Source organism: Rattus norvegicus, chromosome 6, assembly GCF_021556685.1.
Source record: "Rattus norvegicus strain SHRSP/BbbUtx chromosome 6, alternate assembly SHRSP_T2T, whole genome shotgun sequence".
Lineage (NCBI taxonomy): Eukaryota > Metazoa > Chordata > Mammalia > Rodentia > Muridae > Rattus > Rattus norvegicus.
Window position 1 is genome coordinate 126,487,509 of NC_141539.1, and position 14,734 is coordinate 126,502,242.

The 14,734-nt window shown below is 38.3% G+C and overlaps 1 protein-coding gene across 1 annotated transcript in view; it reads right to left on the reverse strand.

Moving 5' to 3' along the window:
* Positions 1–5,884: 5,884 nt before the first annotated feature.
* Positions 5,885–14,734, reverse strand: part of Catsperb (catsper channel auxiliary subunit beta) — a 288,739-nt gene continuing 279,889 nt past the window's right edge. Inside the window, 6 exon segments of the mRNA NM_001433284.1 lie at positions 5,885–6,343; positions 6,605–6,679; positions 7,157–7,257; positions 10,226–10,361; positions 11,828–11,938; positions 14,357–14,467. Coding sequence (NP_001420213.1) covers positions 6,152–6,343; positions 6,605–6,679; positions 7,157–7,257; positions 10,226–10,361; positions 11,828–11,938; positions 14,357–14,467 — 726 coding nt within the window. The 3' untranslated portion in view covers positions 5,885–6,151.

The window sequence follows — 14,734 nt, forward strand, 5'->3', positions numbered from 1 at the left end:
TGCTCTGTATGGAGCTTGAGCACATCATGAAAACAAAGAGGCAGCTACTAAAACTGTGTATTGTATTTTATTTACACAGACTATACAGAATTAGAAAATCTATAGAAAGGGAGAGGGGGCCGGAGCAGAACAGTGGCTGTTCAGGGCTGAAAGTGTACAAGAAGAATGGGGAATGATGGTTGATGACTTTATGTTGCTTTTCAAGATGATGGAATGTTCTGGAGTTATGTACTAGTGAGCTTGTACAGCTCTGAATATACTAAAGATCAATGAACTCTATACTTTCAGTGGGTGAATTGAATTCTGTGGGATTTTATTTTAATAGATTTGTTAGAAATTAAGGTAAAATTTTTGTAAGCATCAAATGATCAATGTCTGTCCTCTGCAAGCAGACTGTCCCTGCAAATTTCTGGAAGGAATCGAAGGTAAAGGGAAATGTCAGATCCATAGAAAGCAATAGAAAGTTAATTGATTAAAATGTTTCTTCTCAATGATTTATTTTTTAGATGGGCGAAGAGATAATGTTTTTCTCTGAATTCCAGGCTGGCCTTGAACTCACAGGAATTCTCATATCTCTATCTCTTGAATGTTGGAAATATAGGCATATACCACTGTGCTAGTCTAATTTGTTTCATCATCGTCGTCGTCATCATCGTCATTGTCATTGACATCATTTTTTCACTGATATGTTCTAATTGCTTAGAAATATGGACTTTTAACTCACTTATATCATACTATATTAATTGAAGGTAAAAAATTTGTAGAGCTATATTCCTTCTGGTCTACTTTCCACAGGGGCCAGATCAGCAGGCCTGATACCTGCCCACACACTACAAGTACCTGGTATCTGTTTAGGAAATTGTTCATTTCCTCCAAGTTCTCAAGTTTTGTTGAATATAGGTTTTTGTAGTAGGATCTGATGATTTTTTGAATTTCCTCTTGCTCTTTTGTTATGTCTCCCTTTTCAGTTCTCATTTCGTTAATTTGGATACTCTCTCTGTGCCCTCTGGTTAGTCTGGCTAATGGTTTATCTATCTTGTTGATTTTTGTCAAAGAACCAGTTCTTGGATTTGTTGATTGTATAGTCCTTTTTGTTTTACTTGGTTGATTTCAGCCCTGAGTTTGGGTGTATTTTATTCTTTTTGTTCTAGAGCTCATAACAAAAGAAGAAATCTTTTCACATAGAATTGACTACAAAAAGACCTGTAGAAGGAAGAAAAGTTGTTGGACAGGTGTTCAGGATGTCAAAGTAGGAAGATGAAGATACATTTGTGCAGTTAACATATAGGATATGCCAGAGACCTGGGACTGTGAGGCTCCAGGGACTCTATGCCGGGGCTCCCAGCAGTGGGGGGATACAGAACAGGAAGTAGTCACCTCCTGTATTCAGGCAAAACTCCAGTGGAGGGATGTGGAAAGGAACTCACCCACAAATCCATTGTTCCAAAATGTGCCCAGACTACAAGATGTGCAGGGAAAAGATGGAGCAGAGACAGAGGGAACAGCCAATGACTGCCTAAACCGAGACCCATTTCAGGAGCAAGAACCAATCTCTCGCACTACTAAAGATTTTTTGTTATGCTTGCAGACAGGATCTAAGCATGACTATCCTCTGAGAAGCTCCACCCAGCACCCAAGAGACACAGATGCCGAGACCCACAAGCAAACATTAGAAGGAGTATGGGGAGACTTGTGGAACAGATTGGAGGATTGAGGAACTCAAAGAGGTTAGCAATATAGAATGTCAGATGTGGGAATGGTGAAGATCTTTTACCAATTTGTAGGCTGTTTTGTCCTATTGACAGGTTTCTTTGCCTTATAGAAACTTTTCAGTTTCACCAGGTTCTATTTATTTATTGCTGATCTTAATGTCTGAGCCATTGGTGTTCTGTTCACAAAGTTTTCTCCTGTACCAATGAGTTCAAGGCTTTAGTGCATCCTATTTTAAATTGAGGTCTTTGATCCACTTAGACTTGAGTTTTCTACAGGGTGAGAAATGTGGATCTATTTGCATTCTTCTACATGCAGACACTCAGTTAAACCAGCACTGTTTGTTGAAGATGTTCTCCCTTTTCCATTGTACGGTTTTGACTTCATTCTCAACATCAATTGTCTAGACTTTGATTCAATTCTGTTGGTCCTGTCTGTTTTCATATTAATGCCAATACCATGCAGTTTTTTAATTTAATTTTTTATTCATTTACATTCCAAATGTTGTTTTACTTCCTGATGTTCCCTCCAAGAGTTCTTCAACCTGTGCCCTCTCTCCTTTGCCTTTGAGTGGGTGTTCCCCCTCCACTCCATACCTCATCCACACACCCCCAACACACACACACACACACACACACACACACACACACCTTGAATGTTCCCTCTCTGGGGCATCATGTCTCTATAGGATTAGACACATCATCTCAACTGAGGCCTGACAAGACAGTCCTCTGCAACATATGTGCCAGGGGCCATGGGCCAGCTCATGTATGCTTTTTGGTTGGTGTCTTAGTCACTGAGAACTCCCAGCAGTCCAGGGTAGTTGATACTCTTGATATAATCCCTATAGGGTTTCCACTGCTTTCAGCTCCTTTAATTCTTCCCCTAACCCTTCCAAAGGGGTCCCTGACCTCAGTACAATGGTTGGCTGCAACTATCTGCATCTGTCTTAGTCAATTGATGGTAGAGTCTCTCAGAGGATAACCATGATAGGCTTCTGTCTGCCAGCACAACACTGAGATTCATCCCATGGGCGGGTACCAAACCCTGACACTGTTACTGATACCATGCAGTTTTTATTACTAGCACTCTGTAGTATAGCTCAAAGTCAGGGATGGTTATCCCTGCAGAAGTTCTTTTAGTGTTCAGTATTGGTTTAGCTATCCTGGGTTGTCCAGTTTTGTATATGATGTTGAAAATTGTTTGTTCAAGGTCTGTGAAGAATTGTGTTGGAAGTTTGATGGGAATGACAGTGAATCTGTAGATTGCTGTTGGTAAGATAGCCGTTTTCACTATGTTAATTTTATGGATCCATGAACATGGGAGGTCTTTCTATCTTCTGATATCTTTCTTTAGAGACTTGACGTTCTTGTCATACAGGTCTTTCACTTGCTTAGAGTTACAGCAAGATATTTTATATTATTTGTGGCTATTGTGAAGGGTGTTGTCTCCCTAACTTCTTTCTTAGACCATATATCATTTATGCAAAGCATGGCTACTGAGTTCTTTGGGTTAATTTCGTATCCAGATACTTTGCTGAAGGTGTTTATCATCTGTAGGGGTTCTCTGGTAGAAATGTTGGGATTACTTTGTAAATTGATATATTTAGACTTTTTGCCTTTTTTTCTTTTTTTTCTTTTTTTGTTTTTTTTTCATTTGAATGTTCTATAATCATGTGGATTTCTAATTCTTTTTTTTTCTTTTTTTTAAATTTATTTAATACGTAATAATAATTCTTTGGTTTCCGGGTAAACATCCCCCTCCCCCCTCCCCTTCCTTATGGGTGTTCCCCTCCCAACCATCCCCCCATTGCCGCCCTCCCCCCAACAGTCTAGTTCACTGGGGGTTCAGTCTTAGCAGGACCCAGGGCTTCCCCTTCCACTGGTGCTCTTACTAGGATATTCATTGCTACCTATGAGGTCAGAGTCCAGGATCAGTCCATGCATAGTCTTTAGGTAGTGGCTTAGTCCCTGGAAGCTCTGGTTGCTTGGCATTGTTGTACATATGGGGTCTCGAGCCCCTTCAAGCTCTTCCAGTTCTTTCTCTGATTCCTTCAACGGGGGTCCTATTCTCAGTTCAGTGGTTTGCTGCTGGCATTCGCCTCTGTATTTGCTGTATTCTGGCTGTGTCTCTCAGGAGAGATCTACATCTGGCTCCTGTCGGTCTGCACTTCTTTGCTTCATCCATCTTGTCTAATTGGGTGGCTGTATATGTATGGGCCACATGTGGGGCAGGCTCTGAATGGGAGTTCCTTCAGTCTCTGTTTTAATCTTTGCCTCTCTCTTCCCTGCCAAGAGTATTCTTGTTCCCCTTTTAGAGAAGGAGTGAAGCATTCACATTTTGATCATCCGTCTCGAGTTTCATTTGTTCTAGGCATCTGGGGTAATTCAAGCATTTGGGCTAATAGCCACTTATCAGTGAGTGCATACCATGTATGTCTTTCTGTGTTTGGGTTAGCTCACTCAGGATGATATTTTCCAGTTCCAACCATCTGCCTACGAATTTCATAAAGCCGTTGTTTTTGATAGCTGAGTAATATTCCATTGTGTAGATGTACCATATTTTCTGTATCCATTCCTCTGTTGAAGGGCATCTGGGTTCTTTCCAGCTTCTGGCTATTATAAATATGCATCCTTTTATTCTTCTAGCTAGGACTTCAAGTACTATATTGGTGAGATAGAAAGTGGTCATCCTAGTCTTGTCCCTGATTTTAGTGGAATTGCTTTAAGTTTTGTCATTTAATTTAATTTTGGCTCTCAGCTTGTTGTATATTGCCTTTATTGTATTTAGGAATGGGGCTTGTATTCCTGATCTTTCCAAGACTTTTTCAATGAATTAGTATAGAATTTGTCAAAGTTTTTTTTTCAACATCCGATGAGAAGATCTTGTGATTTTTTTCTTTCAGTTTGTTTATATGGTGGATTGTGTTGATGGGTTTTCATATATTGAAGCACTCCTGCATCCCTGGGATGAAGTTTACTTGAACATGTTGGTGTCTTTGATGTGTTTGAGAGTATTTTATTGAGTATTTTTGTATCAATGTTCATAAGGGAAATTGGTCTGAAATTCTCTGTGGAATCTTGTGTGGTTTAGGTATCAGGGTGACTATGACCTCATGGATTGAGTTTGGCAACATTCCTTCGTTTATATTTTATGAAATAATTTGAGGATTATTGATATTAACTCTTCTTTGAAAGTCTGGTAAAATTTTGTGGTAAAGTCATCTGACTCTGTGCTTATTTTGGGTGGCAGACTTTTAATGACTGCTTTTATTTTCCTGGGTATTATCAGAATACTTAGTTTACCTGAGCATGATTTAATTTTGGTAAGTGCTATCTATCTAGATAATTATCCATTTTATTTATTTATTTTCCCAATTCTGTGGAGTACAGGCTTTTGAAATAAGTCCTAATGTGCTTTTTTAATACTCTTTTTTTTGTTTTCATTTTCATTTCTGTTTTTGTTGAATAATGTCTCTTTGTCTTTATTTAGTTTGGCCAAGAGGTTTTCTGTCTTTTTGATTTTCTCAAAGAACTAGCTTTTTGTTTTCTTGAATCTTTGTACTGTTCCCTTTGTTTATAACTAATTCATTTTAACTCTGAGTTTGCTTATTTTCTGCCAACTACCCATCTTAGGTTGTGCTTGCTTCTTTTTTTTTAGGGTTTTAGTTTTAAATCATTACTCTGAGACATCTACAAGTTCTTTATGAAGGCACTTAGTGCTATGGACTTTCCTCTTAGCAATGCTTTCATTGTGTCCTATATGCTCTGGTATATTGTGCCTTTATTTTCATTGAATTCTAGAAAGTCTTTAATTCCTTTCTTTCTTTCTTGACCCAGAGATAATCGCATAAAGTTGTTCTGTCTTCATGAGTTTGTAGGCTTCCTATTGTTGAATCCCAGCTTTAATTCTTGGTGGTCTGACAGGTTACAAGGTGTTATTTCAGACACAGATGTAGAGACCCACAACCAAACATTAGAAGGAGCTTGGGGAAAGGCTTTGAGGACATACAATATTGCCCTATTTCTTCTTCCACTGATGACCCTCTCTATGCCTGACTCCCAATGTGTAATGATGCCCTTACTGTATCACAATTCCATCTAGAACCTGGCCCTACAAAATGGTCTCTAGAGCATAAGAACTATATATTTCAGAAAACCCATTCCACACAGAATTGGTTATCACTATTTATTTTGGAAAACAATCTAAAAAAAAGAAAACCCATTCCATGTAAGTGCTCAAATAATCTTTTATGTATTTTAAAAAGCAGAAAATGCAATATGGAACTGCTGACCATCAGGAACTAGAATTATAATAGTATAATAATTCTATAACATTGTCCCAAATGCACATTTTATAAATATATATTATATGAACATGTTTAATGGAACTAGGATTCAAAGATAATTGATTATCATTTGTTAATTATACAGACTTTCAATTATGAGTTGACAGTTGTAGTTGAGGTTTGTACAGGATTTCCCATAATAGATCTCTTCAATGCTCTCAATGGGTGGATGTTACGCAGTTGGAATACAAATGCCATAAAAATTAATCCCCCTAGCACTACAGATGTTGAAACAGCTATTAGTGCATGTCCTGGAAAAGGCAGTGGTACTTCATCGACATAAATCTAAAAGTAAAAACCAAAGAGGTTATGTAAAACACTGAACATTGTTTGATGCCCACAACTAACCACACAGCAAAATTCCACCCAGAATTCTACGGTCACTCAGCCTCCCCTGCCATCCACACGCTTATCTCTGCCATACTCTGTTCAAGCCTCATCCAGCACACAAAGGCTGCTCCTGGTATTTTTATCCATAAGTTAGATTGACAAGAGTTGTACCATTTCTGTACTCATCTCATTTTGTGCAGTACTCATTTACCATACCTGAAATTCTTCATGTAAGTCACAAAAGCTGACTCCAGGAACCACAGACACTCTGAAGTGAAACAGCTCAGAGCCCTGTGGAACAAACACAGATGGTTATCCTCAAGGTGTGTGTTCATTTCAACAAAAGTACTCAGGAGAGCTACTTCTATGAGAACACATCTATGAGAATGAAACTAAAACATAAAATTACTTGGCTTTCATGAACACTCATGAGTCTCCACTAAATTTCTGTGGTTTTAATGTATCTTTGCATTTCTCCTGGGTTTGTTTGTTTTTGCACTAACTTGGGCTTTATGTATCCCTGGGATCCCTAGCTAGTGGAGACAACTGGCTTATCTTTTGCAATAGAGTAAATTAATGTTCCAATCAGTTCCACTGATTCATTTAGAAAATAAGAAACCAAGGGAAATTTTAAAAATATAAAATTTTCTGCATAATTTAAAGGTGCTATTTGCACCATTCATCAGCTTGTAACCTTTCAATCTTACTTTAGCCTAAGTTCTTTACTTTGAACTCTACATGGGAAAAATGATAATGCTGTCAGTTTACCTTTATGCTTAGGTTGAGACCCAAAGGATTATACACTGGGGTCTTAAGTAGTGGTTCTAAGTAATTCTTCATTTTCTTAACATTTTCTGGCACATTGTGTTCTGAAATACATGAAATACATTTTAAGCACACTTACATTTTCATATTTTAGCCTAAAAGTTGTTACATGCAGTGAGATACAACAAAATATTTTATTGTGTGACATGACTACAGAATTCATGGTCTTAGTTTTGTGTGAGTTGTGAAGTATCTTTAGAGTTGTGTTTTCCTAAGGTATTTTAATATAGGTGAAAGCACAACAGCTAAGAGAAGAAAAGGGGCCCTCAGAAGATAGTAAAATATACCCAGAATGTGGGTGTGAGCATCTCAAAGAGTTGCAGAAAATAAGACAGACCCAAGTGCAGATTTGGGCTCAAAGGATAATTGTCTACTTTTATTTTCAAGTTGTGTCTGGTACTTAAGGCTGGAGAGATGACTGAGTGGTTAAGAGCACTCGCTGTTCTTGTAGAGGACCTGGGCTTGATTTCCAATATCCATGTAGCAAGTCACAACCATCTGCAACTCCAGCTCTAGGGATCTGAATCTTGGCCTCTTCTGGCTTCTGAGGATACCAGGTGTGCAAATGATACCCAGACATACAGATAAAACATCCATATTCATCAAAAGGAACGAGAGTCTGGTTTTGGGGAACACCAGCGCCTTGTTCATAGTAGGCAAGTACTCTGCTAGCAAACTACATACTCAGTTCTCTTCAGGTAGAATTAGCTTAACTGCGCACATTGCTCCAATGTGCTCCTCAAGAAGCAGGGGGCTTCTTCTGCTCTCTTTCCTTCAGACCGAGTTCTTTTTTCTAGTTTCTGACTTATAAGACACCATTCCTGACATGAACATACTTTCCACTTTTCATAGTGGTAAGCAAATGATTTGCCTAAGATGGCAGTAAACTTGCACAATAGGACTACTAAAGGGTTGCACAGTAGGACTACTAAAGGGTTGCACAATAGGACTACTAAAGGGTTGCATAATAGGACTACTAAAGGGTTCTCCAGGAGAAGTAAATAGCTCTCCCCACCTAATTCTTCATGTTTTTCTAAGTAAGCTGGTGTAGGTGTTGTAAACTACAGTAATGTAATGGGGATTGAAGCAAAAGAAAATAATTTAGGATCTGACTGTCTCATTAGCTGATTTCTCTTGGGAATACTAATAGTGAGTTAGTTAATACTAACTCACTAGCTTAACACTCTGCTTTTAAAATGCTCACATATAAGGGGTTGGAGATTTAGCTCAGTGGTAGAGTGCTTGCCCAGTTAGCACAAGGCCCTGGGTTTGGTCCTCAGCTCTGGAAAAAGAAAAAAAATGCTTACATATTTAAAAGTCAATTCTCCAAGTCTGATAAGAGACACCAGGGAACAACAGAATCTGGAAATATTGATTACAGGAAATGGGACTTTATTGTCTTTACTGGAGTTTTCACTTCAAGAAAACACTAAATTTGGCACAATAAGGCTCACTGAACTAATTGACTGTAAAAATAGTGATACAGTGCTAACTAATTAAATCTCGATTCAGCTTATCTACCCACTTCACCAGACCTTTTTGCCATCTTCCTGTCTCTTTTGTGGGGCAACACTGGAACTGAGTCTAGGGCTTTGAGCATTGTAGGCAAGCATTCTACCCTGACTTCCTGTCCCAGATGTTATCTTCTCTCTCCTTCTCCCTCTCCCTTTCCCTCCCTTCCCCCTTTTTCTGTGTGCTTTTACATATGTATGTACATATATATGCATGCATGTGTATGTATGTATGTATGTATGTATGTATGTATGTATGTATGTATCTATCTATCTATCTATCTATCTATCTATCTATCTATCTATCTATCTCTCTGTTAATTACCTGAAAATATTCACACATAAATATGCAACTAAAAATTTTATCTTTGGGGTAAAACTGAATTTAAATAAATTTCCTTTTGTGTTGTAAAATGTGCCTATTTCTTTTTTAGCTTTTTTTTTTTTTTTACCATAAAATCCCCATTTGCTTTCTTTTTTTTTTTTTTTCTTCCTTCTTTTTGGAACAATGTGTCATGTAGCCCAGGCTGGTCTTATCACATTATAGAATTGAAGCTGACCTGAACTGCTGATCCTCCTTCCTTTACCAACCAAGTGCTGGGATTACAACTGTGTGTTACCACATTCTTTTTTTTTTTAAAGATTTATTCATTTATTATATATAAGTACACTGTAGCTGTCTTCAGATACACCAGAAGAGGGCATCGGATCTCTTTACAGATGGTTGTGAGCCACCATGTGGTTGCTGGGAACTCAGGACCTCTGGAAGAGCAGTCAGTGCTCTTAACAGCTGAGCCATCTCTCCAGCCCTTAAAAATTGGAACTTTTTTTTTTTCCGGAGCTGAGGACCAAACCCAGGGCCTTGTGCTTGCTAGGCAAGCACTCTACCACTGAGCTAAATCCCCAACCCCTTGTTACCGCATTCAACTAAAAAAAAAACTTCCTCAAACTTTACTTACATAATTAGAAACATATCCTACAGATTACCTGAAAATACTTAGAATATTTCAGTAACTGCTGTGATAGTGATTAATAAAGAAAGACACACACAACTGGTTCACAGCACAAACTCATCATTGCTACTAATCTACAACATAACTTTCAGATTCATTCTTTTGCTGCAAATTATTTGCTAAATATTTATTTTTAATTATGTTTGTATGTGGGTATAGGCATAGAACACCCTGCAGCTGGAGTTACAGGCATGTGAGTTGCTTGACTTGAATCCTCTACAAGAGTCATATACTCCTAATACTGAGCAATATCTCCAGTCCTGAGTTCAAATAAGAAAATGGCCTTATTTAGTTGAATTCAGGTTACCAAATGTGATGAGAACATAAAAAGGACATGGCCAAGGTGAATGTGAACACACCAGTGACTCAACTCCTTTTCCAAAAGCTGCCTATTTCTCATGTGAACAGACTTTGCAATCTACTCGGTTTTGAAAACCACTGAAAAAAGAATGACTTGTAAGATGAGCAGAAGGGACAGAAAGTCATACTTAGTTGCCAGTTTTCCCTCATATTCACTTCAGTCATGGTAACCAAATATGGAGGTTCTGCGGAGATTTTATCTCTTTCATTGAAAATTTCCAAAGCAACTGGGTATTGTGTGACTGGAAACTTGAAACGATGAACCTAAAATACAAATTCCATGAATACATATAAAAATGGAAAATTCAATAGTATCATTTATGGCCAGGAAATGAATGAAATGTTTGCAGAACCTTGGCTGTTCTAAATGGAATGCTTCTTAGAATCTCTGCCTTTCAGACATGGAAATGGTATGTATCAGCATTCATAATAATGAGATCCATGATTTTTAAAAATATTGAAGTTAGTATACAAAGTGATCTATGTCAGTCATTATGGGGTTTTTAACACACATTTATTTATACACACACACATATGTGTGTGTGTGTGTGTGTGTGTATCATGGAATTACTTTACATAGTTGTCATGGTACATTGGGTTTTTGTTTTGTACCTTCTCTGAAATGCTCTTCTCCCCAAACAGAACTCCCTTTTGCTTACAACACATAAATTCTCTTATCTATCTACCACAATTTAAGGTCTTTCCTCCTCTTGTGTAGTTGCTTTTCTACTTTCTACTTCCCCAACTAAACTTAAGTGTAGAGTCTTCATATGAGGAAAAACATAGTACTCTTCCTCTAAGCCTGGTTTATTTCCCTTAACACAATGACCTGCAGTACTATCAAACAGTACTTTTCCTGCGAATGTCATCTTTTCATGCTTTGCTTTGTTTTGTTTTGTTTCGTTTATTGCTGAAAAATACTCCTGGACAAATAGTTTATCCATGGACATTTAAGATAGTTTCATTTCTTAGTGTTTGTGAGTACTGCAGTAATAAACAAGTATGAGCATTTAACTCTGTGGTGTATTGCCTAAGTCTTTAGCATATATATCCAGAAGTGGCACAGCTAAATCACATGATATTCTTAAGAATTAGAGTAAGTTAAATTAATTTATTATTATTACTATTGCTATTACTGTTGTTCATTGCAATTGTTAATGTGTGTATGTGTATGTGTGTGTATGTGTGTATGTGTGTATGTTATGTGTATGTGTGTGTATGTGTGTATGTGTGTGTTGATACATGTGTATCTGTATATGTGTTGCATGATATGGAGAGGCTAGAGCAGATATTTTTGTTTTACATCAGAGATAACTTTTGATAATTATTTCTCCCATGTACAAAAGTCAAATCCTTTTAGCTGTGTTATATTTAGTTTTAAGTCATAATAGATGTTATTTCCAGATGTGAGATTTTATTGTGTTTTGTTAAAGATATGGTTTTACATATATGGAATTTTGCCTGCATGATCGTCTCTAAGCTGATTGTCTACACTGCCAGTAGAAGCCACAAGAGACATCAGATCTCTAGAACTGGAGTTGTAGAAGGTTGGGAACTGGGTGTGGATTCTGAAAATTGAAGCTGAGTCTTCAGTAAAAGCAGCAAGTGCTCTTCTCCATTCAGCCATCCCTCCAGCCCCATGTTTGAGTTTTCATGTCTAACTAAAGGCACACTTGCATTCATGGGACTAGGAAACCATTCCACCATAAGCTAATTACAAATTGCCTTGCCTTTTCTTTGCAATCTGAGAAAGCAACAGCATGTGAAGTCTTTTGATGTTGTGAGCAGTTGCACATTTCCCGACTGGTAACATTAGCACACTGTTTGTATTTGCCAGTTTCCTGTAGACAGAAGCAACATAGGTTGACTTGTTTTTATAATTTGTAGTTTCCCCAAAATAAGTGTTTAGGAAATATTTGTTCTCTGAATAATAAAGTTTCAAGAAGTTAAAAGAAGAAAATTCATTAATGATAAAATAAGAGGCATCGTGGATACAGATCTGCAATAGAGTGCTTGCCCAGGAGATGAGATTATGAATGTTGTAATGTAATGATATTTCACTTCCTTGTTGTGACTTTTCCTTTTACAATGAGTTTCTCTGACTAGTGTGCAAGCACATAGAGATACCGTTTTCCATGTGTAGGGGTGTAACCTTAGAGAATTATGATCCCTATATGATAACACCAGAAGTGCTGAACTGTATGACGATCATATGCCACAAATCTTGAATTCAAACGCCTCTTAGAGAGGAGATGTGGTGATTCATGTCAGGAAACTCAGCATTTTGAGTCAAGATATTCAGTAGTTCCAAGTCAGCCTGGACTACATAAGTTTTTGCTAATCTGGACTATACAATAAGACCTTGTTCAACAAAACAAAACAAAACAAATGATCAAATCTTTCTCTTAATTAATTGGTATGAATTGGGCATATTTCCTATTTAACATTCTGGGAAATCATGGTGAGGAGTGCAGGAGGATTGGGGCACTCAGTTGAGGAGGCAACTTCTACATGAGGACCAATTTGAAAACTGCCTGAGGGTCTAAAGATTTGTGACACAGACAATGACAGCCAATTTGAAATTGCCACTTGGAAGACATGCTTGCTTGGGCCCAATGGGAATTGGGTGTAGGATACAAAGGGCACTCCCAGGGAATTATTAAATGAGCTTTTGGTGGCATTCTCATCAGCTTGCTATGGAGTTCTCACCTGATCCTGGAGTCTGAGCCATTGATTCAGTGCCACCCCATACCCAACCCATGAGGGTGAGTATGGTCTGGAGGCAGGCAGTCCAGGGTGTAAAGAAACGGGGAATCCCAGGAAAGTAAGGATATCCAAGCAAAAACATCTTATGTCAATATAGGGACTGGGCATAGTAAGAAGACAGGCTTTATCTTTGAAAGAAAATGTAGTTGGAGAACTCAGTGTCTTAGTGCCTCACTGTTTGGAGCAGAACTTCTTGCCCTTAAATCCCAGAATAATTCAGCAATTAGTGTGGTAATCTAGGAATATTTTCTGTCTATAAGAACAAGCATATAAACCAGAGCTTCCAGGGACTAAGCCACTACCCAAAGACTATACATGGACTGACCCTGGACTCTGACCTCATAGGTAGCAATGAATATCCTAGTAAGAGCACCAGTGGAAGGGGAAGCCCTGGGTCCTGCTAAGACTGAACCCCCAGTGAACTAGACTGGTGGGAGGAGGGCGGCAATGGGGGGATGGTTGGGAGGGGAACACCCATAAGGAAGGGGAGGGGGGAGGGGGATGTTTGCCTGGATACCGGGAAAGGGAATAACACTCGAAAAAAAAATATAAAATTAAAAAAAAAAGAACAAGAATATAGTATGTATTATTAGTGTGTACAACTCTGTTTCTGTCTCGCTCTGTCTCTGTCTCTGTCTTTTGAGGCAGTGTCTGTCTGAGTCACTGAAAGAGGCCTCAAACTTACTATGTTACACAAGCTGTCCTCAAACTCCTGATGCTCCTGCCTTGGTCTTCTGAACTGATGAGATTACATAGGTATGTGCCATCATGATATACTAGTTCAAAGATTCCTGAACATTCCTTTGTCAGATGCTGGCTGGGCTCTATGTGATATGGTAGGAATAGGTCAAAACAAAAACCCTTGACTGGCATGTCCTAGACCTTGGCTTGATCTTTAGTATCAGGAAAAACAAAGCAAACCAGAAGAAATCAGTTGTGTTTTAAGAACTTATTTTCTTATGATGTCAGAAAGACACAAAAATAAAACTAGAGAGTAAAATGTTAGAACAGTAACACATGGTATGGAGAATATAGGAAGCAATAGTCAGTCAGGGATGGTAGAGGTGGGACTATCATTCTACAGGGACTAGTCAGGGAAGGCCTCATTCTGAGCTGGGCATTAAAAAGCAAAGCCCTGACAAAGGTCACAGTGGGGTATGACATATGACAGAAGATGAAGGGTTGTTGTTGCAGCTGCAAAGACCTGATGTGGAAAAATATCAGAGAAACAGAAAAGAGGCCAACATGGCTAGGATAGAATGAGTATGGGAGATGTCATGTTGAAACATGATGAAAAGGCAAGGTAAGAGAAGAAGTCTCCTATCCCAGAACCTAATATGTATTTCTGTTTGGCTTAGTGTCTTGAACTTCAGCACATCTAACAAAACCAAACCACGACTAGGATTTTGAATAGAGGCAATCATTGTGCCTGTGTGCCTGTGTGAGCATGTGTGTGCATGAGTGTGTAGTTCATTTATAGACAAATTATTTACCTTTGACTTGTGAAATCGGTTTCTCGGTATGGGCTTGCTAGGGTCTGCATGGTAAAAATTATCTGTGAGTGGAATAGAAATTCCCATCTTAGATGGAGGTCTGTAGTTTATCTGCAAGAGATTAAGCAAAGGAAAAGGGCTATGTGTTATTATTCACCATGGCATACATGTTTTGATTTTCCAGACAACTGTTTTTTTTTCAGTATACTAAATTTGTTTTTTTTTCTTTTTTTTTTATTAACTTGAGTATTTCTTATATACATTTCGAGTGTTATTCCCTTTCCCAGTTTCCGGGCAAACATCCCCCTCCCCCTCCCCTTCCTTATGGGTGTTCCCCTCCCAACCCTCCCCCCATTGCCGCCCTCCCCCCATAGACTA